This window comes from Taudactylus pleione, unplaced genomic scaffold (genome assembly GCF_031769625.1).
Source record: "Taudactylus pleione unplaced genomic scaffold, aTauple2 ptg000155l, whole genome shotgun sequence".
Classification (NCBI taxonomy): Eukaryota; Metazoa; Chordata; class Amphibia; order Anura; family Myobatrachidae; genus Taudactylus; species Taudactylus pleione.
The window spans coordinates 12582119-12608084 of record NW_028284557.1 but is presented as its reverse complement, the minus strand read 5'-3'; the positions used below and the strand labels follow the sequence as shown (position 1 = coordinate 12608084).

Genomic DNA, 25966 nt, shown 5'->3' with positions numbered 1-25966 from the left:
CAGCCACCAGGCAAGTGGTGGAGCGCTGTATCGGCCTTTTAAAAGGCCGATTCAGATGCCTCCACCGCTCTGGTGGCGAGCTCATGTATGTGCCGGATATGGTGTCGAAAATTGTGGTCCTGTGTGGGATATTTCACAACATTGCCATAAGGAGTGGTGTCCCAATGCAGCCAGAGGATGCCTTACCTGAGGATGGCCCCCCCGAGGTTGGTCGAAGGTCAGTATGTGGGGGGGCCATACGCGATGATGTGGTGGCCAGATTTTTTAGGTAAGTTTGTTCAAAACTCCAGTGTTTATACCTAATGTGTTTGTTTTTTTTGGCAAACATCTAATTTTTTTATAATTTTCTCACCATCTTCTGTTTGTTCACATAATCTTTGGCACTCCAACGCTCACTACTTCCTGCTACCCTTACCAAACCTGGATCTGGTCCTTTTGGGCATATATTCTGGAACCCATATCGCAACGCCATGTTTGTGGAATCATGTTGGCATGGTCCTTCGTCAACCAGTTCTTGATTTTGTGTTTTTATTAATTTTTTTCTTGGTATGTGTTGTATTTGAATTTATCACTGTGTATTTTTTTTGGGAGTGACCACTTTGTTTTCTCTGTTATGTGGTGAATAAATGTTTGAAGAGTGAAATGGTCTTCCTTTTTTGGGACGTTAACAGCAAGTGTAACCAGGTTAACACAAGTTACATTTGACTAAGGGGTAAACCAGTACTGACGCCAGTTGAGCAAAACTGAAATATGTTTTCAGCTTTCCAATCCACACCAAAAGGAAGCCTGGCCCAACCTTGGGATTTGTAAGATTGGCCTAAGCAGCTTGCGCACCAAGTAGGAACCTGGAAAATGTAGAAATCTGAAATTGACACTACACCCAAAAAGGGAAATTACATTGTTACTGTTATGTGTTTCTGGTGTCTGTTTGACATACAAAGACAAAACACAATCTAACTTTTAAAAAAGGGAAATCCTTGCAGGAACTTATGTCAGGCTAAACTATCTTGGTTTTGGTTTTTAAAAATGAGCCACAACGTATATTTGTCTTTAAAAATTTATTTAGCAAATACAACAAAAAAAAAAAAACTAATGCCGAAGGAGGCCAGACAGCCGGTCGAGGGCCACCAGAAGGCCGATTACATGGTGGCGCATCTGCCCCACAACATCCGCCACCTCTTGCCGACGCCTCTGTTCCTCTGTGGGTGAGAAAAGTGTGTGGGTTAATACAACAATAGGGACTCCACAGAAAAACATTAAAAAAAAAACAAATCACTCCTAAACCCAAAAACATAAATAAAAAGGGTGGGCTGGCAAAAATACAAGGCCTAGGTACAAATTCCCACAGGTATGATATGTGTATGCTTAAATCACCAGGAAGAGGTAAAGGCAAACCTTCACAATCAACAAAAGTCAAGCCACAAAAACACGAAGAAAGGCACGACACATGATTACATACAAACAGTTTGTGCTTTTAAAAAAAATAATAAAAAACATACCGGGAAACAAATCGGGAGCTCCGGCAAAACCTCCATGATCCTCCTCGGAGGATCCGTCATTCCCCAAAGAATGGGGCAGAGTTATGCTGGACTCCGGGGAGGGGGTAATTGGAAGAGGGGTGGGTGGAGGAGAGGGGGAAGTGGGACGGAGGGGAAGGAGGCCCGACATTTCCGGGAGAGGGTCTGGGAAGGATGGGGAGGAGTGGGGAATAGGCGAAAGATTTGGGGTGGAGTGTTGGCTGGGGGTTGGGGAGAGTGGGCGGGAACGCCGACGTTGACGGCGGAGTCTTGGCTGTCCCCCTAAAATATGTCAAATAAATTGCGTTTAGTTTATGGACAAATCCGGGCAAACAAACAAAAAAGAAAAAAGAAATAAAACCAAAAAAAATAGCAGTAGAATTAAAAATTCATAAAAAGAGGGAAAACATGCAGACGCAGATATGAGTACAAATAATAAATAGAACAGACAGGAAAACATGCACACGCAGATATGAGTACAAATAATAAATAGAACAGACAGGAAAACATGCAGACGCAGATATGAGTACAAATAATAAATAGAACAGACAGGAAAACATGCAGACGCAGATATGAGTACAAATAATAAATAGAACAGACAGGAAAACATGCACACGCAGATATGAGTACAAATAATAAATAGAACAGACAGGAAAACATGCAGACGCAGATATGAGTACAAATAATAAATAGAACTGACAGGAAAACATGCACACGCAGATATGAGTACAAATAATAAATAGAACAGACAGGAAAACATGCACACGCAGATATGAGTACAAATAATAAATAGAACAGACAGGAAAACATGCAGACGCAGATATGAGTACAAATAATAAATAGAACAGACAGGAAAACATGCACACGCAGTTTGCCCCACAAACACAAACATTAAAACCACAATACATAACACTTACTTGCCAGGATCTGCATGCGAAAGCATGCCAGCAAGCGGGGCGTTCGCCGTTGCAGGTCTGACCACCTGCGCTCCAGCTGCCCGATGTTGCGGCGTGATCCGAAGGACCGCAGGCGGGACCGTACCTCCGCATACGCGGAGCGCTTCTGCCGGTTGGTCATGGGTTCTGGCTGGCTGGTGATCCGGCGATCCATGACCTCCGTAAGCACCAGCAGCTCACGCCTGGTGAATGCGGAGGCTCTCATGATGGCAATGGTGTTTTTCTTAAAAATCATTTTTGATAAAGTGTGTAAAAATTTTCTGATTGGCTAATGTATTTTGGAAATTAACAGGAGCAATTTTATTGGTTAGTGTATGAGTCATGTGTTCGACAGGGCCAGAAATCTCTGGAGAGTTAGGATAGGCTTGATGCAGTGACATGCGTAAGCAAATTTAAATAAAGAAATGAACCCAGGGAAATATGCGGGGATACACAGCAATAGTACAATTGTTTAATTGTGGTTCACATGTTTTTTAAACAATAAAAGCGAATGTTTCATCCGTACGTATTCTGCGGGTAAACACAAACACAGACAAGAGTAAAGTTTCTTGCATTGTGTTGAAAAAAAAAAAACAATTAAGCTAATTGATACATTGATTGGCATGATACGATTGATGGAGGTAGGCAGAATAAAGGAGCAGGTAATCGACATCTGACAAGGCCACTTCCTGTTTATACTTGTGCGTGCGTTCCTTTCAAGCCATTTCGGGGATGTACGCTCGCTATTTCGTACGCTCGTTAGTTAGAGGAGGGGTCGTCAGAGTTTAGGGAGGAATTTTAGATGCGAACGAAAATACGAGCGAGCCATTGAATTTAAATATTTTTGTACGTACGCCTAACGTACGTGCGCCCGCTTGCGTGCGGCTCTGAATGAGGGCCAAAATCTTAAACGTTGTATTTCTTATGTAGTGGATACATTTAAATAAATGACACTTCCTATATGAGTCCCAATGTGAGCTGAAATAAGCTGTGTATCTTTAAGCTTTTTTGTAATTTTAAGTTCTTTGTAAAAAGATGTTTGTTTTACTGCTTTCACATCTGATAGCCCAAGTGGATGTGGGCAATGTATATAAGGTGGGGTAAGATATACTCTGCAGCTTGGTGCAGTCCTCTTTAAAGCCTTGGTAATTGACTTTCCACAAGTGCGAGTCCGTGAGTGATGCAGGCGATGTAGAACTGAATGGGAATAATTCACTTCCGCTTCTTGTGAAAGCCGCACTACTGTGCGGAAAAACACGTAGAGGATACAGAATCCAGACTAAGCTGCCAGCCACTGCCACCGCTACCCTTATCCGCGCTGCCGTGCCTACTAACCCTCAGGATGCTAACGGAACTACTGGCCTGGCTGTGGACTTAACATCTTCCACTGGAGGACATTGTAATTTACAGGTCCCTGTGCTCTCTCCACATATACCGCCCAGGAGCACCATGTGCCTTGATACACTGATCCTAGCCGCATTGCTGGTTCCGGCAGGTTGCCTATGGATTAAACAATACCGCTATGGGACATGCTATTTGAATACTGCTGTGGTGAGATACAATACTCTTTACACCTGTGGGTTGCATGTCCGTTGTCTGGGGTCTACATATTTGATCCACACAACACGGAGAGGCGGTTTATGTTATATCCTATTAGTGGAATAGCAGTGAAGTGGATATTATTGGACATATGAACTATTAAGGATTGGATAGACTGTTATATTTAGCAGCTGCTATTTGTTTATTGGGTGATCTCCATCTATATCTAGTATCTATATCTAATATATAACACTATTACAGATTTTAGATTGTTGGATTGTGTTATATTGATGCTTTTTTGACAATTGTCACATTGTATCTTTTATCTGTTTACTCCCGAGATGTATTTTTTATTATTAACTGATTTATGCATTTGCACTTGTGATATGCATTAGTGTAACAAGCACCATGTCACGACCGGCTGTGAGGACTCCCCTACTGAGGGGATGAAAGCTGAGGTCGCGGGCTGAGGAAGAAACCAGAGGCGTGGGGCCTGTATGTAAGATCTCCTCATCCACGAATACCAGACATTGGCGAGACCTGACCAATGGTGCGGAGTCTAACCAGCCGGGATGTGTTCACCAGTGACCCCTCCAAGCGGGATATGGGTTTAGCTGCAGTCTACTGGCAGGTCGCGGTCCTTTGGTCAGGTGTCTGGTACCCACGGGAATAGAGATCTTACTACTGTGGCCCTGGAGAACTACTTCTGTGGAAGTAGACTTTAATTTGTACACAGGAGAAGTCTTTTGATGCACAATTGCGCCGAGAGGTGGCACTTGTAATAATACCCAAGGACACAAAGTTGCACCAAGGGGTGCAGCTGGTAATACACTCCAGTGTGGTGTCCAGACGCACAATTGCACACCAAGATGGCACTTGATAGGTACTCCGGTTAAGATTGAAGTACGCTCTGTTGCACAATGGCTAGACATTTGCTGAGCACACAGGCGAGGTGTTTAGGACGCACTGTTGCACAAGGAGTTAGCAGTTGTTAGGCACACAGGCGAGATGTTATAGGATGCACTTTTGCACAACGAAGTGGCAGTGGTTCCGCACACAGGCAAGATGTTTAAAGAACGCACTGTATCACAAAGTATTGGCACTTGTCAGCACACAGACTAGATGTTATGACGCTCTGTTGCACAAGGACTTGGTATTTGTCAGCACACAGGAAAGATGTTATAGAACGTACTGTAGTACAAAGGATTGGGACTTGTCAGCACACAGGCTAGATGTTATGACGCTCTGTTGCACAAGGACTTGGTATTTGTCAGCACACGGGCAAGATGTTATGACGCTCTGTTGCACAAGGAGTATGATATTTGTAGACACAAGGAGATCACGAAGAGGGAACCTGGAACGAGGTAGCAGCAGTAAACACTGGATAGTGACAACTTTGCACAGGCAACTTCCGTCCGGAGACAGGCTTTATACCCTAAGGTAGCAGATCATAGGTGGACAGTGTCAGCTGACCACCACCATGCTACCATTGGGTAAAGGGCAGTCAGGTGATGTGAACTGTCATGGTCGCATCCATGACGGCGACAGCAGTAACCAAGGCGCGGCGCGGCACACGGCTGTTCACATGGCACTAAGAATAATGCTCAGCGCATCACCCGCCGCTGCACCTGGCATCTGACCACCTGATGGACCAGGGGAAGCCGGCACCGCGGTGAGTAGCGGATGATCCTAGGCCGCAACCTGACACACCACCTGTTTTAATGATTTACTCTGCAACTTGTGCAGTCCCCTTTTGTCAGTCATGTACATTATTTTAGCTGGAAAACTTCAGTGCAAACACCGTTTGATGGTAGTGTCCATATGGCAAATATCACTGATCGTAAAAAGCTCCTCCACAGCTTGTACTTGAAAGTATCAACTCAATAATGCCCCCTCATTTGCCAGCCTAACCTCTTCATTCATCTTACCAACTTTGACTTCATGGCCATGGCTCTCATCCGGTCCCCCCCTCCACCTCCACCCTTGACCCTAACCACTCTCATCTCCTCTGCTACATCTCTCCTTCTACCTGTTGCCATCTTGCTCATCTCCTTAATCTATCAATCTCCTCAGGCACTGGACCTTCCACATTCAAGCATGCCCTTGTCTCCCCATTCTAAAAAAATCTAGCCTTTATCCTAACACTCTCTCCAACTACCGACCCATCTCTCTCCTCCCATTTGCCTCCAAACTCCTTAAGCATATCATTTACAACCACCTTAACGCCTTTCTTTCCTCCTACTTCCTGCTTAACCAATTTTAGTATTGCTTCCGTCTTCTCCACTCCACTGAAACTGCCATCCTTGCTCCCGTCCAAGGGATATTACTCTCTGCTCATTCTTCTCAACCTCTCTGCTGCTTTTGACACAATGGACCACCCTCTCCTGGCTCTCCTCCTACCTCTCTGACCGCTCCTTCTCTGTCTTCTCTCATAGATCCACCCCCACTTCCACTAACAGTAGGTGTTCCCCAAGGCTCTGTTCTTGAATTCTTGGACCTCTCCTATCTCTCTCTGTAGTCTCTAGGTGAGCTCATCAGCTCTTTTGGCCTCCAATATCATCTTTATGCTGATGATACTCAGATCTACCTTTCCTCCCATGACCTCTCCCCCTCTCTTCTCACTCATATCTCCAATTGTCTCTCTGCTATATCTTCCTGGATGTTACAGCACTTTCTGAAACTTAATATGGCTAAGACTGAACTGATCGTCTTCCCACCCTCCCGCATAACCTCACTTCCCACAATTTTCATTATCTATTGACAGCACAACCATTTCCTAGCCCCCAGGTGCACTGTCTTGGAGTTTATCCTTGACTCCTTTCTCTGATTCAAACTACACATTCAGTACCTTTCGCAGTCCTGCCATTTCCATCTCAAAAATAATTTCAGGGGGCGGCCAGACGACAAGAGTTTGCGGGCAGGGCCATGCGATCGCGTCATTCATTTTGGCCCCGCCCCTGCTATTATAGGCAGTGTGAAGCAGGGGACAGGGCCAAAATGATGCAATTCGGCATCAGACCCTTTCTCACCCTGGTTGCTACTAAGACCCACATCCAAACCCTCATTCACTTACTGGTCATCTCCAGATTTGAGTACTGTAATCTCCTCCTATCGGGCCTCCCTGACTCCCTCCTCTTTCAACTCCAATCTGTCCTCAATGCTGCTGTCCGGCTCATCTTCCTTTCCAAATGTACTACATCTGTCTCCCCTCTCCTACAAGCTCTACACTTGCTCCCCTTCAGAACCCAATTCAAGCTTCTCACACTCACCAAGTCATCACTCATTCCTCTCCCATTTACATCTCTGACCTTATCTCCCTTCACACTTCTGCCCGCCCTCTTCGCTCTGCAAATGAATGCCACCTCTCCTGCTAACTGATTACTACCTCCCACGACCGCTTCCAAGATTTTGCACATGCTGCTCCCTACCTCTGGAATTTTTTACCTCTCTCAGACTCTTTACAAAACTTCAAAAGGGCTCTCAAGACCCGCTTCTTCATCAAGCCATCCATCTCTCATCTTGACCCCTGTCCCATTTTCTACGTCTACTCCATCTGTGTCACCCCTGTGTGTCTGCTCCTCCCCTTAGAATGTAAGCTCTCACAAGCACGACCCTCTTCCCCATGTGCTTTTCCTTCCCTTATACTATTATTTACTCCATACTCCTTATTTATGGACCTAACCCCCAGGGGATTGCGAGAAAAAATCCTTTAGTCGGACCAAACATTGTGCTTTATTGAATAGCTCTGTGAGCTCCCTCCCAGGACTATTTATCATCGCTTTGAATTGAATTGCGGCCAATGACTAACAACAGTAGTAAATAAAATTATACGCACTGCGCGATAACTCCTGATGTATTTCTGGGTGTGACCACTCTGGCTCTAGCTGCAGTCACTGACTACAGGACCCTGGACACTTTTGGAAAGCTGGACCTCATAAAGTTGCTGAGTACTACATTATATACTATTTGCATACATGCCGACTATCTGGCTTCCCCTTCCGGGAGGGAGCAGCCAGATCGGCTTGACGGGTGGGGGAGCGTGGCCAGCAAACTGGGGCGGCCAGACGACAAGAGTTTGCGGGCAGGGCCATGTGATCGCGTCATTCATTTTGGCCCCGCCCCTGCTATTACAGACAGTGTGAAGCAGGGGACAGGGCCAAAATGATGCAATTCGGCGTGAATCGCGTCACAGGCCCCCCGCTGCTGGGGATTTTCTTGTAATTGTGGTGGGGGGCAGGAGGGGTCGGCAGCTGCCGGGAGACTTGCCTGCCTTCCCGGGAGGTCGGGAGCTGCACACGATTTTCAGCAGGCTCACGACCAAATCTGGAGGGTAGGCAAATGTGACTATTTGGTTGTCAGATCCCCTCTCTGAATGATGGATACCAACTGAACATAGCATCCTTTCTAGACCTGGATACCTTCTAGCCTCTGGATCTTTTCTGGATTCTAGCATTGAACTCAGGGCCTGATTCAGACTTGGGAATAGAGGGCCTGATTCAGACCCGGTCGCAAACGCTGAGCGCTCGCAACCGGGTCGCTGGTGGCCCAGAGCGCATGCGCGAGACCCGCATAGCGACGGGCACTCCGTCGCTCCGAGTCTTGCACCAAAGGGGGCGTGCTGTCGATGTTGAGTGACAGCACGCCCCCTTTGGTGGGCGGGCCGGGGGGGTGGCTGACCAGACGGAGGCGTTCCCATGACCGTCTTGGGGCGGCCCCACTGACATCACAAGTGATGTCAGTGGGAGAGCTTTCGGCTCTGTTTGAGCCAAAAGCTCTCTGGGGCTTGCGGCCACGAGACCCTGCCACAAGGGTTTCGTCGCAAGCCCGATGGTCGCAATGGTCTTGACCATTGCGACCATCATCCTGGCCACAGGATGCGAGCGGCCAGGAGGCGGCTCCATAAAAAAAAAAAAAGACCCTGATTCAGAGCGAGCGCTCTTGTCAGAGCGTCCGGCTCTGAATCAGGGCCAGAGTGAGATATCTCTCTCAACTGATCATCTTGGTGAAACCATGCTGCACTGCAGGTGGGGCAGATTTAAAATGTGCAGAGAGATTAAGATTTGGGAGGAGTGTTTCCAAACTGACATTAAATTGTAGAGTAATAATAAAGCTGTACAGTATTTGTGGGCTTCATGCAAAATCAGCCAGTATTTATCCCACATGTAAAAAAATGTATGTATTTACACCCCTTGCATTGCAATATGGTTTGTTCAGGTTCACAGTTGAGTGAGATATCTCACTCTGGCCCTGATTCAGAGCTGGACGCTCTGAATCAGGGCCGTCCCTCTGAATTTAAGAGCAGCCTCCTGGCCGCTCGCATAGCTGTGGGTGACCATCCACAGCTATAGCGAGCGGCCAAAATGATGGTCGCGATGGTCAAGACCATCGCGACCATCGGGCTTACGACGAGACCCTTGTGGTAGGGTCTCGTCTGCCGCAAGCCCTGGAGTGCTTTTGGCTCTATCAGAGCCAAAAGCACTCCCACTGACATCACTAGTGGGAACGCCTCCATCTGGGCAGCCACGCCCCCGGCACGCTCACCAAAGGGGGTGTGCTGTCAATGACCATCGACAGCACGCCCCCTTTGGTGCAAAACCCATAACGACGGCTTGCCCGTCATTATTCGGGTCTCGCCCATGCACACGACGGAGCCGCCTCCGTCGTGCGCATGCACACTTGGCCAACATCAACCCGCTTGCGAGCGCTCAGTGCTCGCGAGTGGGTCTGAATCAGGCCCTCTATTCCCAACTCTGAATCAGGCCCTCAGTCTGGACCTAGGCCCCAGATACACAACTATGGCACTGAGGGCCTGATTCAGAGCCGGAACGCTATTTACGGACGGTCGTTCCAAAAAAGGGGCCGGCTATTTAAATTGAGCACTCGCTCTTTGCGGTTTGTTGACGCCTCTATGTCTGAGCGAGCGAACGAAAAATGCGCTCGCTATTTTGTAAAGATGTCCCTTTGCTGTTCGCATCACACGTCATCTCCGGTATTTATTACATTAATCGGGAACATCGAAAGGCATCAGAACTGCTCGCAGTGGTTGTGGTAGGATTTTCCTACCGCAATCACTGCAAGCAGTTCAGGCTAAAAGACAACCAAGTGACGTGGTCGATGACGCTCCTTTACTAATTATGCACTCCCATTAAACGCCCTTTTGACCGTTAGGCATGCCTGCGTTCGGATCTCCACTCCCCCGTTTTCAAGCACCTTCCCCTGTTACCACCCACAAACGGTACATTCTGTCAATCAAATTAGCAGCCCCTTGCTGTTTTGCGAGCTCACGATTTCCGACCGCAATGACTGGTTTGCGCATGCGCATTACGACCCATACGCATGCGCAGTTGTGCGAACATCGCTCAGAGCGAACGAGCGGCCACTTACGAGCGGCTCTGAATCAGGCCCTGAGGCACGCTCTGAATCAGGGCGTCTTTTTTTTCATTTTTATGGAGTGGCCTCCCGGCCGCTCGCATTGCTGTGCGAGCGGCCATTGCTGTGCGAGCTAATGCGAGCGGCCAGGATGATGGTCGCGATGGTCAAGACCATTGCGACCATCGGACTTGTGACGAGACCCTTGTGGTAGGGTCTCGTGGCCGCAAGCCCCAGGGAGCTTTCGGCTCTAATAGAGCCGAAAGCTCTCCCACTGACATCACTTGTGATGTCAGTGGGGCCACCCCCAGATGGTAGGCGTTCTCATGGGAACGCCTCCGTCACCGTCGTGCGCATGTGCTTTGGGCCACCATCGACCCGGTTGCAAGCGCTCGGCGCTTGCGACAGGGTCTGAATCAGGCCCTGAGTGCACTTCTCTGAGTACACTTCAGCTGTCCTCACTTCAGCCATGGTGCTCTTTTTGCCACTCAGCCTGCCCTTCTCTCTCTCCTCTCCTTTCTTCTCCCACCCTCCATAGCACTCGAATAGTTCTGGGTCAGTCAGTGCTGCCCTGGAGTTACAAACCCTTCTTCCCCCATCTGCTGCCCCTGCATTTAGGGGTGTAGCGTGGGTGGAGTAGGTGCCTCTGATGCCAACAGCTGGTATGGGTGCCAGAATAGGGCCTTTATTACTTTGTGGGCGAGGGCAACATCAAGGATTAAGTGCCTGCCTACTATTTACACACGGGGCACAGACCTTCCTATGTACATGTTTCTCTCATACTTGCCTACTTTTGAAAAAGTATTTCAGGGAGATTGTGAAAGCAACACCTACAAGCGCGCGTTAAACTGGGCGTGTACTGCTACATCTGGGGGGCGTGTCATAAAATTGATTTACATCCACATGTAAATGAGCCCCAAAGCTGTTACTAAGATCTACTTGATGAAAATACACTGATACGTCTCAGAAAATGCCTGTAGCAGTAGGGATCATTGTGCCTTATACCCAATGCAGGGAAATTATACTAATGATCCCATTTGAATGTATATATCTCTGTTTTTTCTTTTATAGAACAGTATCATAATGGGGGTAAGGTGAAATGAGGGAGATTACTGGACTCTTCAGGGAGACAGGGAGATTGCGGCTATTTCAGGGAGTCTCCCTTACAATGAGGGAGGGTTGGCAAGTATGGTTTCTCTATATGTAAGGAATGCAGCTTCTTCATATTGCAGCAGCAGGAGGACTTTTGCTGTTTGTGTCCAGAACTAGCTTTTTATATCACTACTCCAACACCACTCTTCTCCCCTAATGCATACTTGCCTACTTTTGAAAAAGCATTTCAGGGAGACTGTGAAAGCAGCGCGTGTTACAGTCGGCGTGTACTGATAAATCTGAGAGGCGTGTCCTAAACCTGACTTACATCCAAATGTAAACCAGCCCAAAAGCAGTTAGTAAGATCTGTTTGTTGATGAAAACACACTGATACTTTCCAGAAATTCATAGGGATCATTGTGCCTTATAATAACCAATGCAAGGAAATGACACTAATGATCTCATTTGAATGTATATATCTCTATTTTTTAATATAACAGGTTCATAATGGGGGTAAGGATGAAATGAGGGAGATTGCTAGACTCTTCAGGGAGACAGGGAGATTGCTACTATTTCAGGGAGTCTCCCTGACAATGAGGGAGACCTGGCAAGTATGCCCTAATGTGTATGTCTCCATAACCCCCCACCTCTTTTTGTCCTTTTGTGTGTGTGCATCTGGGTCTCCTCTTTGCCGCCAGTGCAACGTAAAAGGAGGATGTATCGTACGGTGAAACCTTTCAGCTTTGTTGTTTGATGGCTTCAGTGGCTCCCCCCCAGGGGCAGGCGCTCCCTAGGCAGCTGCCTAATGGTGGCTCAGGCCCTGGGGCTCCGATAGTAGCCCATCCCCGCGATCAGTAAAAGTTAGTGATTGCATCCACGATCACTTTACTTTATATTTCGGCTAGCTGCAAATGTGCAAGTGGGCAGCAAAGGAGCACCACATTTGAGCTGCTACACACACACACACCCCGTTGCTGCCCACAAATGGTTCCTGTCTGTCAATCACTTTGTGAATAATACTCTAAAGTAATAAAACTTGATGTGCAGATCCCGATAATTGCTGTGTAAACATTGGCATTGCATCCATCTCTGAATCAGGCCCTGTGTGACAGTCCCCCAATTCGGGACTGCCCTTTCTAGATTGGGACAGTGAGGAAGCATGATTTCTGTGAAGCACCATGTATGTCAATGACCCATTCACGTCAATGGCCTTTGTATTTCAAATACAGGGACATACCTAGGGACAAATCTTTAAAATCCGGCACTGTCCCTGAAATTAGGTAGCAACTTTGGTTAAATGTGTGAAACAATGAGGAACCCTTATAAAAACTTTTGACAAATAAAATTATTGGAGAAGAGCTATAATTTAACTTTCACTATAACTTAATTTTTTAATTTTTGTCATAATCTCCTAGAAAACTTTTAGCTGTGTATGTCTACTTCTATACAGGGATGATCATCGGAAGCTGATGGTTGGCAACCATCGATGTTTCCAATCTGATGTTTATGCTTTCTCCATTTGATGCCAGGATTGCAATGGTTGCCACCATCGCATGCTCTGATGGATAACATAGGAAGTAGAGACTCAGAATCTGATTCAGAGATGGACACTAAGGCGATTTTAACTCAGATCGAGTGATTGTTTGCTATCGCTCATGCATATAAACCACACTGCATATGCGCAGCGATTGCAGATGCACATAGGAATCCATCGCAAAGTGAGTGACAAGTGGACAGCGTTTGTGGGTGGTAACAGGAGGGTGGTCAGAAAAATGCAGGTGCGTCTGACTGTTTAAGCGCCGTTACATGGGTGTGCATAAATTAGCCTTGTTATCTCCTATGCAGCATTAGAGACCTCTGCTTGTCAGGAGAGCTGCCAAGTCTGCGGCAGGTCAGACCTGCCACAAGGGAAGATGGTCGCTCGATGTGCGTTGATGTTACCAATATTTACACAGGTAAGCGATGTTGTACGCATGTGTGAAGGCAGCAGTGGGCGTTCTTATGCTCGGGTGATCTTTGGAACCATTAGCATATTTTCTCAGCTGAATTGCGTACCAAATTGCGTGGGATACTTGTCATCACAATCCATGTTGCTATTGCATCAATCCAGACACTATTTGATTGCTCTCTTCCGTTGGCCATCCCTACTTCAACTCATAGGAACAAATCTTTGAAAATGAATGTCAGTTCTCAGGTTACCCAAATCCCCCTCCCCCATTTCACTAAAAAATGCCATGCATAGAGAGGTAGGGGGTGCTCAAGCTGGCCCCAATGCTTCTTCATTTTTGTGATCAAAATCGGTCTGTAAGGGGTATAAAATTATATGTATTAAAGTGCGGGTTTTCAGAAGTGGAGATGTTGCCCACAGCAACCAGATTATAGCTAATATTTTAGCAGGTGCTAGATAAATGCTTAGTAGAATGTGATTGGTTACTATGGGCAACATCTCCACTTCTAAAATCCGCACTTTAGTAAATATACCCCTAAGAAACATTTTTTAATTGGTATTCCGCATAGTAAAAATGTAGGTTTCTACACTTTTCTAACCAACAAAATGGCTGATGCTTGTCACTGGCGACAAAATGTCCTCTAAATCTCTGTGACAGGGCGCGCTCTAGTGGTCATTTTCGCTAAACGGGTCACCAGGAAGTACTGTAGTTTGTGCAGACCGGAAGCGGCAGCTTCTGCTAGGAGAAGTGTTTGTATGACATACACGTATACACACGTGTCTATGTTACAGCAGGCAGTGAGCTGCAGATTACTTTTATATATTTACTGCAGCACTAGACATAGCCTACTAGAGGGGCCTGTGCTGAGTTACAGTCTACCCATCACATGCTCGCTAGGCATAGAGTCGGTATTGTAGCATTATCAAGAAAAGCTTATACCTTTCGTGGAGTGAACAAAGATGCTTGTGAGTAATGCATGTTGATGTTACATCCATTTTTGCTTTTGACAAACACATAGTTACTGGTTTAAAAGTATTTTTAGTCATGCAAGTATATCGTGAAGTGTGCCTGATATATCTGCCTTACAGACACTTTGTTCATGTTATAATGCTTTTTAGTAATCATTAACTTTAGCTTCATAAATTCTGCATGTGTGTACTGTAAGCTACAAGAGTAGGTGTTTTTGCTTCTCATCTTGATGAAACAATTACACCAACAGCCTCCTCCCCTTTCTTTCTGCCCTGCTGTACTTACCTTCCTGATGACCCCACTGTGGCATAGGACTTAGGGACAGAAGAAAGACTACATGTATATACAGTACATACTCATATTACCTGTAGTCTTCCAGTGAAGTATATTCCCCCAATTATCAGAACTATAGCATTCACCCTCAGTATAAGGCTCACATTCCAGCTCCTCATTAAATAATGGCCCATACGTCTGCCCTAGAACTGTGATATTTTCGTGATGATTTGATGGTGCTGGCAGCTTGCTCTGCCCATGGTCTATCCATCAGTTATAGAAACTGCTGTGCGTATAAAAAAACAAAAAGCACTGCTCTGCACCCTCTTCACAGGGGCGTATGTGGACCAGGACTGCACCAAATCCAAAGGGATTTGTATGATTCATGCAGCATGACAATTGATCACCATATACACTTGTACAAGTTCAATGTTGGCTTTTGTATTAACGTGTTCTTATTTTGGTATTTACTATGTTTTATTTAATAGATATATATCTCTATATAACAATTGGGGACTTGACTGTAAAGCTTTTTTTTATCAAGAATAATTTTGTGGGGTACAGAAAAAAGAAAGGGGGGTTCAATGGGGGAAGAATGTAAAGGTTTTTAACATTGTCGTCACCTATTTTTGTTTTTATAATTACATTCTCAGATCCCAGAACTTAATAAAGATACAGTACGTATGAGGGACCCAGAGAGGGTTCGAGATCTAATCTTAGCTTTACAAAATGGAGGCGATGAAAAATTACAGGTTGGTCACACAGGTTCCATATAATATAAGACATATGATAATAGTAAAGAGAGAGATCGGTTGAATGGGTCATGTTTATGAAGAAATACGTTAAAATTGACTGTATAAGAGGGTTTTTCACTTCGTTTACACTAGCTAAGAGTAACATTTTATTTTTTTTACTCATCTTTACACTTTATTCTCAACTGTTTATCTTAAACTTTTACATTTTACAGATAGTAGAACAATCACTGACTTATTAAAATAAACTCCAAGTTGATATTGTTGGTCTTAGGGCCTGATTCAGACCGGCTCGCAGTGCGCAAGCCCCTGAGCGAGAGAGAAATTCTCTCGCTCCGGGGCGGCTGTCTATGTTGATCGACAGCTCGCCCCGTTTTGTAGACGGGCAGGGGGGGTGGCTGGCCAAACGGAGGTGTTTCCGAAGGAAGGCCTGCTTACCGGCTTACACCCGGCTTACCGATCGAATGTAAGCCGGGCGCGGACAGCCGCGCGGGAGGTAGGTTATGTGCTCCCGGGGGGGGGGGGGGGGGGAGACTTAGGGATAGGTCCCCCCCAGGGAGGGTAGGTTTAGGCTAGGGGAAGGGGGGTTAGGGTTAGTCACCCCGGGGGGAGGTTAGGGTTAGGCAACCCCCCCCCCCCCCCGGGGGACTTAGGCTGCGGGGAAGGGGGGATTAGGGTTAGGCACTTGGGGGGGAGATTAGGGTTAGGCACCCCTTAGGAAGGGTTAGGGGGTAGAATTAGGTTAGTTAGTACTTTTTGACGATCTGGATTTTCACCCGTCGGGCTGCCGGGATTTGCAGCCGGCAGTAAATCATACTGATTCCAAAACAAGAGAGCATTTCAACCCAGGAGGGACAGTTAATTATAATTGTTCATAACAAAGTTTTGGCTGCCTCAGTTTGTAGGTGATGGAAATATTAATCCACTTAGCAGTATCCTAATAGCCCCATTGTATACTCACATTATCTTGTGCACTCTGGGCCTGATTCATTACGGATCGCAACAGCAGATCGGCCGATGGTGCGTACTGTGCATGCGCTACAGTGCGCGTGCGTGAGTTAGCATTGCGATCACGTATACAGATACAAAGCCATCGAGGGACGTCAGCATTTGGGGGTGGTGACGGGGGAGTGGTCGGAGAAACGCAGGCGTGCCTGTCCGTTTGAACGCTGTTTCTTGGGCGTGCATAAATTAGCCACTGCAAAGACATACACGTGCGATGACGGTTGCAATTTCTGAATAAGGTCAGACCTGCTGTAATTCAGCATGAAGGTCCGATGTTATTGATGTATACGCAGGATTCCGAGGTCTTACGGATGTGCAAAAGCGATAGTGGGCGTCTCTGTGTGGTGAGCAGTTGCAGTCATTAGTATATTTTGGAAGCAGAACTGCGTGCGTAATCACAGCTGCGATCGCAATAGCAATCCGTAATGAATCAGGCCCTCTATTAGCTAAGGCTTCTTAGATATTAATATTGGCCTTTTTGTCTGTACCATCATTGTCGCACTAGCAAATGTATTTTGTTCCTTATTTTATTGTTATGTAGGGTTCCATGTGTGATTGTTTTTGTCTGTGTCTGCTCTCTATGCATAAATCTGTTGCAGTCAAACCATCCTGGATAGAAACATATTTTCTATGTAAATTTTTTAATATAACTTTCTACAGGTCATTTCTGATTTTGACATGACATTGAGCCGGTTCCGATATAATGGAGAGAGGTGTCCTACTTGCTACAGTGAGTATACAGCTGCCACCCCCTGCTGGTTTCATAGAATATACTGGCGGTAAAAAGCCAGCTGGGCATCTCATCCCATCTCTCTTACACAGATATTATCGACAACAGCAAGATCATTAGTGAGGATTGCAGAAAGAAGGTGGGTCAAGGGCTAATGTTTCATTCATATAATTGGCAGGTCCTGCAGGTCTGACGATGGATGGCCCCTCTACATTTGCTGTGTGAACGTGGTGTTTTATAGAATCATTAAAGGATCTATCAAGTGACAGTAGGGATATTCTTTGCGGCCATTAGTCACAAATTGGCTGTTATTCACCATTAAGTGATCATGTTTGATGTAAGGGTTCTTTGTTTACAGCATAGAAATACTGAATGTCTAGCAAGGTGTATGTTATTGAGGTCCAGTGGTGTTTACATATGCAGCTAGTGACTTGGAGGAAAATGCTAGTCTCAATCTTCATGTCCCCCTATGTAACCAATCACCAACTAGTATGTGGCTGGGGATTTAGCCACAAGATTCTCCTCTCCCTTACCTCACATATTCTAAGCCCAGCAGGGACTGGAGATAACAGGTGACTTTCAATTGGTTGTCAAAGGGGAGTAGATACTGAAAGAGATACCGAATTGGACAGTTAAAACAATCATGCAACATTTTCAGTGTATACATCTGTTGACTATTCCTTGATTCTTACCCAGTGGTTACAGTCTTGCACTGCCCATAATGTTCTGCAAAGATTAGGAGGTAAACAGCAGGTTTCCAGCTTAGGGACTACAGACTGCATCCCTTTTTAACAGTAACTGCTTTTTATTGTGATCTATCCTAATGCTTACCTCTGCTTTCCTTAATTATACTTTGCTATTATTTTTGTAGTTGAAAGAGCTTTTCAACATCTACTACCCCCTTGAGATTGACCCAAATCGGACCAGTCAAGAGAAGTACCCACTCATGGTGGAATGGTGAGACTTAACTATGCAGCAGTATGGAAATGAAATCCTTTTTTCATCCTTAAAATACATAGCAGTTATACCTAGTAATTGAACCTATATTGTCTTTGGATTACATCCTATCTTCTAAATATATTTGTTTTAATCATAGTTTTTGCTGATAGTCCCCTTTGTCTAGGACAGTGGTTCTCAAACTCTGTCCTCAGGACCCCACACAGGTCACATTTTCCAGGTCACCCTGCAGGTGCACAGGTGTATTCATTACTGGCACATTTTGAAAGATCAGCAGGTGGAGGTAATTATTTCACTTGTAAATATGTGAGGAGACCTGGAAAACATGCACTGTTTGGGGTGCTGAGGACCGAGTTTGAGAACCTGTGGTCTAGGGTATGTTTTTCTGAATACCTTCGATAAAATTTTTACATTGCAGCGATCACTTTCAATTAATAACAAGTATTTATACATTTTCAGAATTCTCTGTGGTCTGAAATACCATATGCTAAATATAGTCACTTTTCAAAAGAAGATCTGACTACTGTTTGATAAAGCGGGGACTGTGACAACAATGTAGCTATAGGACTGGCGTATATGAACCGTTGATCAGTCTAATGTTTTTAAATACCATAGGCTTTATTTATGAAGCAGTGTCTTTTGCAAACTGCTGCTTCCCGGCAGGTTGCACATGAAAATGTAAAACAGCACCTGCAGTCAATGTAAAGCTTGGCGTGTTTTGCACTGACTGCAGGTGCCGTTTTAAATTTTCACCTGCAACCAGCCGAGGAGAAGCGGCTTACAAAAGCTGCTGCTTGGCTAATAAAGCCCCATGCCTGGACAGTAGTCATTGATTTTTAATTGCTCCAATTGTGTAAAATGTTTTTTACGGAGTTCCTTGTTTTGGTATAACTTGCTGCTGAAACTACTTGATCGGCACCTGCCCTCATATAGTGTTTTATAGCAACTTGATTTATATTATATGTAGCCTTGTATATTGGCTAATTCCTTGCAGCTTGGTGTCTCACAGATGACTTAATTTGTGATCTGTCACCATTCATGTCTGTGTGCTGAATATAAATAACTTTTTAGGTATACTATAGGTGCAGTAAACCAACAATAACATCAGATGTGTTCTAAATCCAGTTAGCAGAACCTATTCATAGTCCTGATGCTGACCTACATGAACTTACTGCTGAAATGTTGCAGTTGGATAGTGAGCTGTGTTGTCTGGTCTGTTTGTCTTCTCTCTCCCAGGTGGAGTAAAGCGCACACACTCCTCTGTGAACAAAAGATTGAGAAGCAAAAGCTGGCGCAGATCGTAAAAGAGTCCCAGGCTAAACTAAGGTCTGAAGCAGAGAACAGTATCAATGCATAGGGGATGTCATTCCCTGCTCCTACACACTGACAAAATACTGGGATTGTTACTTCCTCACAGTTTAATCCATATCTCTTTATACTTAACCACTCGCCTGACATGGACGCATCACGCTGGGCTTCCTCTGGCTTGTCACATCTTATGCAACTAGAAACACCCATCTGGGCCACCAATCTCAGAGGGACCTCCCGGTCCCCCGCGGCACCCACGGCTCCGCCACCAGTGTGTCCCAATCACTGCTGGCCACAGTCATTGGGCAGCCTGGTGGCACCCCACCTGGCGACTGCAAAGTAAACAGATCAGCCACGGCTTCTCTCCCAGTGTGCACCCCAATCACTGTGGCCACATTGATCGGGCAGCCCATCAGGCACCCTTTCCTGCTGGATTTAATGCAGCTGAGTCTGCACTTAGAAGCGCAGCATCTGCTCTGCCCCCAGTGTGTCCCGATCACTGTTGGCCACTGTGATCAGGCAGTCAAGTGTTATTCCCACTTAGCGGCACCCCCGCAGCAGTGATGGTCGATCCTCAGGAACGCCTACCCACTGCTGTATCATACAGTTAAGAAAAAAAAAAAACTTTACTGTAAATAGCTTATCAAACTTGAATTTGCATTTTTTTTTTTTTTAAATATGTAAACTGAATCAAGTTTAAATATCTGCTATTTACATAATTTTATGAAAAAGAATTAACAATTTTCAGAGCATTTTAGGAAAAAATATTAGCCAGTTAAGTGGTTAAAGGGCATTATCATGAATAAAATGTTTGGTTCATTCGCTTTTCAATTTATGGCAGAATAGTCATTGTCAGCGGTGGCTCTGCATCTTGTGTGGCTGGGGGTCTGTAAATGTGTATATATGTAAGATTACAGTCCGGCACATATCAACAAGCCAGCTTCTAGGGACTACATTGGCTGCAGCCCCTAGTAGCCTGGTATGGCTTCCTTAATAGCAGGACACTGGCTTCCCACTATATTAGTTTTGATCAGCAGTCCCAGGGAATAAAAACCACTTCCCCGGGGATTGCCTGTCTGGTATGTGATTAGCAGAAAGTGCATCCAATGGAAAGCCACTGCCAGGCAGTCTCAGAGAGTGGCAGATCTTACGGGGGGGAAATTGCAGCACCTACGTAATATCCGCCACGGCTCATTGTTAATTAATTGAAATCTCAAGTGAATAGGACTTGGGGTTTGTTTTCTTTTCTGTTCTTTTGGATTTGGCATCCCTGTCCGAGCAGGGTCCCTGTGTCTCTACAAGAGCCTTGTACAGCAGTCTGTCCTCAGTTTTCCAAGCTGCTGGCAATAACTACTTCTAGTTGACTAATGTGAATTGACTCTGAATGGTGGGGGAGAGTTACAGATGTAACATATGCAACTGTACCATGAAGAGGCATTTATTCCAATAATAAAACTATATTAGAATAATGAATTGATCCTAATTGTTTGGTTGTTAAATTGTTTAAAAATAGAATAGATCTTAGCTAACATGTATGATGGGGGCCCTTTTTAAGCTACTTGGACCTCCAACATTTCCCTTTCTTTCCTTCAAGGATAATTCAATTTTGTGGGTGGTACATCTTTAAAAGTATCCTTGTCATCTCCCTTGCTCCCCCTTACTGTAGGTGTCCTTGCAGAAATGAAGCTGCAGTTTAGGTAAGTGTGAGCTAGATTGATGGTGGCTACTTTTTAAAATTGTCCACCCAAAACTTAACTATGTTCAGTTTTATGTTATTCCTCTGCGGGTTATAAGAAAACTTTGCAATTCTATATGGTTATATAGCAGCATACTAAGCAACCATGTTTTCTCTAAATGACCATATTTAGCAATTCATTTTAAAATTCTTCTCTCTGATGCAACTTGCTGTTAATTGCACATTATTAAACCATACACATATAGCAGTCTTAGTCTTAGAGCAAGACCTTTTCCCTATACTCACCAGTGTTCTCCCCAGGCTGTTTTTTGCGGGTGCACCACCCAGCAAGAAACAGCCTACAACCCGGCACTTTGGGAGCCTGCAAGTGGGGACAGTATCTGGAAGCTGTATAAAAAGGACCAGATCCTACAGACTTTGCAGCTTTTTCATAATCAGACGACTGGGCCTCTAATAAGAGGAGAATTAATATATAAAATGTTATTTCAAGTTTAAATTATTATAAGGTCAGGGTTTAAAACTTATTATTGCGAAGGCCCCCACCCGGCTACTTCTTGATGCCACCCGGCTGGAAAAAAATTCTGGGGAGAACAATGCTCACTAAGAAATTATAACCATCGGTCTATGATTTATAAAAGTATAAATGTCAGTGAAATCCGATTTCAAACTGAAGGTTTTACTTCCATTTATGTGGTCATTGGAGGTCACCCCATCAGCCTTGTTGCTTTTATCTTGTACTGTGTTGTGTTATGGTGCGTACACACTGGGCGATAAAGTGGACGACTGAACGATAACGTTATCGTTCAGTCGTCCACTTTATCGTCCATTTTTAACATCAAAACGATGACGACGCGCGTTCCCGCGGGTCGTTCGTCATCATCGTTCATCGGGTTGACATGCAGGCCAACATGACGATCTCGTCAGGTTGCTGCATGTCAGGGAATGGGGGAGAGAGCCCGGCGCTGAATGATATCGTTAATGATATCGTTCAGCGGCTGTGCTCAATGTCATGAACGACATTGAGCACAGCCTGCCGGGGACAACACAACACGATATCGCTCAGGGAGCATATCGTGTAGTGTGTACCCACCATAAGTCTTCAGGAAACCTCAACACACCCAATTACAAGAAAAACATGTGCGGGTATCATGACTTTTGGGTTAATGAACCCTAATGTGAGGACCATTAATATGTATTGTACTGGTGTAAAAATGCTGCCAGTGGGCATGTTACCTTATTGGTATGGAAAAAAAAAAGGAAGTCTGCAGGAGATTGCACAGAATTGATTTATTACTAGGTTAACAACTTCAGTACTCAAGAAAATATATTGCATATTCTTATACGTTTAATATTAGCATGCTTACACAAAGTGAGAATGTGTTGTAAAATAAGTGCCTTTTATACCCTTACTGCTGCATCTGGAGGCCCCCTCCCATTGCCCTTCTGGCATGATCACTTTCCTCCAGCCCATACTTGTCTTTCATGCTTTCTATCCTCATTGCTGGCCCCCTTCCAGTCTTTGGGTATCGCCCCGTTTCTTCATCTTACATTCCTCTTTCCCTGACCTCCTGGTCACTCCATGTTTTCTCCCAATTAAATTCCATTTTTGTGTCTTCTCAGAGAAGGTTTTGAGATATTCTTTGACACTCTACATCGAACCAAGATCCCCCTCTTTATTTTCTCTGCTGGTATTGGGGATGTTCTGGAGGAAATTATCAGTCAGGCTGGTGTCTATCACTCCAATATTAAGGTGGTCTCCAACTACATGGACTTTGATGATGATGTAAGTAACAGTGCAACGTTTACCTGTATCTATACACTTTGTTTTATGTGGGAAGTGAGAGAGATACTTGTACTGATGTTTGTGTTAGGTGGAGATGAGAAGTCCATGCTTTATTGCCTGAGAGGGAAAGGTGCTTGGTGCTTATGTATTAGGAGAAAGAGAGCGGTAAATAGTGTCTGTATTAGGAGAAGGTGAGAGATGGATGTCCTGGTGGCTATGTGTGTATTACGAGGAGGTGAGATGCACGTGTCCTGGTATCTGTATTTGGAGGTGGTGAGAAATTAATGTCCTGGTTTGTGTATTGTCAGTATTTGGAGGAGGTAGAAAGTACAGATGGAATAGGTAAATGTCATGATATCTATGTACTAAGAGAAGGGGAGAGTTACAGGTGTCTGTGTATTATGAGGAGATGAGAAATTCATTTCTTGGCCTGTGTGTATTAGAAAGACGTGAGCTGTGAATGTCCTGATGTCTGTGTGCTTAGAAGAGGTGAGAGGTGCACGTCATGGGGGTATAACCGTTTCACAAAACTGCGGATCATCGTCAACTTTGACCGAAAAATGTAAAATGGCAATTGAAATAAATGCTGAATCAGGCTTGCTTAGTGTGAGAAGTGCAAGCCCAATTGTCTGGGAGAAGGAGAGCAGTTCATGTTCTGATATCTATGTGTTAAGAGGAGGTGAGAGGTACATGTCCTGGTATCTGTGTATTAGGAGTTGGTGATAAATACATTTTCTGATGTCTGTGTATTAGGAGGAGGTGAGAGATCCATTCCCTAATGTCTGTGTATGAGACACCAGGACATGCACCTCTCACCTCCTCCTGTGTATTAGGAGGCGACGAGTGGTTCATATTCTGTTATCTGTATATTAGGAGGAGGTGAGAGTTATATGTGTAGGTGTCTGTATATTAGAAGGAAATTGGGTATATCCTTATGTAACTCTCATCACCAGCTGTTAATGCACAGACATGTCCTGTCAATGTATTGGCATATAGTTTTTATAATATTGTCAATTATTTTTTCCTAGGGATTTCTGACTGGATTTAAGGGTGAATTAATTCACACATACAACAAGAATAACTCTGTCCTAAAAGACACTGAATATTTTCAGCATATTGGTCACCGCAGTCATATTCTTCTTCTTGGAGATACTCTGGGGGACCTCACAATGGCTGAAGGAGTCACCAACATGGAAAATATTCTTAGGATTGGTTTCCTGAATGACAAGGTGGGGATAGATTCTAAAACCTTCGCTATGTAAAGTATTACTTCTTAACACACTTTATACCTGAATATGTATTTATACAATAGAACCCCACTTTTACCTGAGAGCAAAAAGAGAAGGGGAACAAATTGACAATATATATTTAAATGTCTGCTGTTGTGGCATGCTGTACAGTAGTGTATGAGGTGGATGGTGTGATATTTATATGATCGATATAAGCCTTTATATGTTTAAAAATAAAACAAAGCTGCAAGTTTCTTCAATGACAGTAATTTTCCAGGCAAAACAGGTATACACATGATAATCAGGGTATCGTATTGGTGGGTAATTATTAATTAATATGATAAAGTATGAGAAATAAAATATGAAGCATAGGTAATAATAAAATGACCATCTGTAACCATAGCGGAATAAGCATTGATGTAATATCCAAAATAGAATAAAATAGAGGCAACGGGTGTGAAGCGCAGTTTTTTGCAAAAGGTGTATAGGCCCCGTCACTGCTGGTGTTGTCTGTAGCAGTGCCAACTCACCCGTGGGATTACTGACAAGTAAACTAAAAAGGTTCTTTGTCTATTGGTACCAATCCTGTATCTTACTGTGTTTTAATTTGCCACTGAACTTAAATAGTTTTACTTGTGTCCGTAATTTAAATAATTGTATTAACATCACTGGTTGCAGTTTACTATTTATTATGCTGCGTCTGTCTCTGCAGGTCGAGGAGCTGACTGAGCAGTTCCTCCAGTCCTACGACATAGTCCTGGTCAGGGATGAGACTCTGGATGTTGTGAACGGCATAATAAACTTCATTACCACCAAGAACTAATTACCTTCAACAACCCACTATCTGTTATCTCCACAGATTCCCTTCACTTAGCAAAAGTATTTTAGATGAGTTTATTTCAGTCATGAAGACGCTTTTTATAGCTGATCTGAAATACCATTTATTAAGGTGGACCTGTCGCCTCTTTTTGACTCTCTCCATCTATAGCGATGTGCAAAATGTTTATTTGTTCTATGTTTTTTTTCAGTTCATTCCTGCCCTGTTGGCAGTGTCATCCATTACCAGTGGTATTCCTTCCAGGGGCAAGGGAGAAGCTAATGTCTGCAGTTGTGTAAGAGAGAAATGATTTCCATCATTGTAGCTATGTAAAAATAGTATTACAAAAGTTTTGTTCAGTTTTTAATCCAAGTCTACTAAACTTATTTTAAAGAAACCCAGGCCCACTTTAACAACCTGCAGTTAGACTTTAAGAGGTGTTTGTATTCTAGACACTATACTACAGTGCCTACATTTTGTCTTCCAGGTGACATTTAAAAACTAAACATAATTTGCATTTCGTATTATTTTGGGGGGTTTTTTTAAACTTTTTTTTCCCCTCAATGCTGACCGTGTCTGAGAGACACCACAAGTACATATGTCATAAAATATAATTAGCAGAGTACAAAAAGGTTTTTTTGTAAACCCACATCGCAGTTTGGCTGATGAGGTTGGGAGAGATTCCAGAGTGACCGCATAGAACAGAAAACTGAAGGTTAATATGACCCAATGATGATATTGATGCTAATTTTCGACATACCCTGTAAAACATTTCTTTTACGCCACTTTTTTAATTATGTAAAATTAATAAATTTAACTTAACCTATCACCACAATGTTTTGTTTTCAGACTTATTGGTAATGCCACAAGTTTATTTGAATATTGTTTTTGATAGATGGAGAGCTGTATGTACCAGTTGCGTCCCTCCCCACGGTGTAACCCGGTGCGGGGAGGGACACAGCGGCAAAAAGGGGCGTGGCCTTGCGGGAAGGGGCGTGGTCTCTCGGCCGAACCCCCGTGGTCCCGTTACCACTGGGAGGCAGGGG

At 44.5% G+C, this 25966-nt stretch overlaps 1 protein-coding gene across 1 annotated transcript; it reads left to right on the top strand.

Moving 5' to 3' along the window:
• The first annotated feature begins 14114 nt into the window (after nucleotides 1-14114).
• On the top strand, nucleotides 14115-25747 carry NT5C3B (5'-nucleotidase, cytosolic IIIB). The gene is made up of 9 exons (XM_088474690.1): nucleotides 14115-14366; nucleotides 15297-15395; nucleotides 17061-17130; nucleotides 17223-17269; nucleotides 18002-18087; nucleotides 19324-19413; nucleotides 22712-22874; nucleotides 23903-24103; nucleotides 24816-25747. The coding sequence occupies exons 1-9, from the start codon at nucleotides 14361-14363 to the stop codon at nucleotides 24924-24926; spliced, it is 873 nt and encodes a 290-aa protein (XP_088330816.1). The 5' UTR covers nucleotides 14115-14360; the 3' UTR covers nucleotides 24927-25747.
• The last annotated feature ends 219 nt before the right edge of the window (nucleotides 25748-25966 follow it).

Excerpts from the sequence above, each read along its gene's own strand:
- NT5C3B (XM_088474690.1), top strand. Across the intron at positions 15,396-17,060 it reads GAGGCGATGAAAAATTACAG|GTCATTTCTGATTTTGACAT; the intron begins GTTGGTCACACA and ends AACTTTCTACAG. Across the intron at positions 24,104-24,815 it reads TTGGTTTCCTGAATGACAAG|GTCGAGGAGCTGACTGAGCA; the intron begins GTGGGGATAGAT and ends CTGTCTCTGCAG.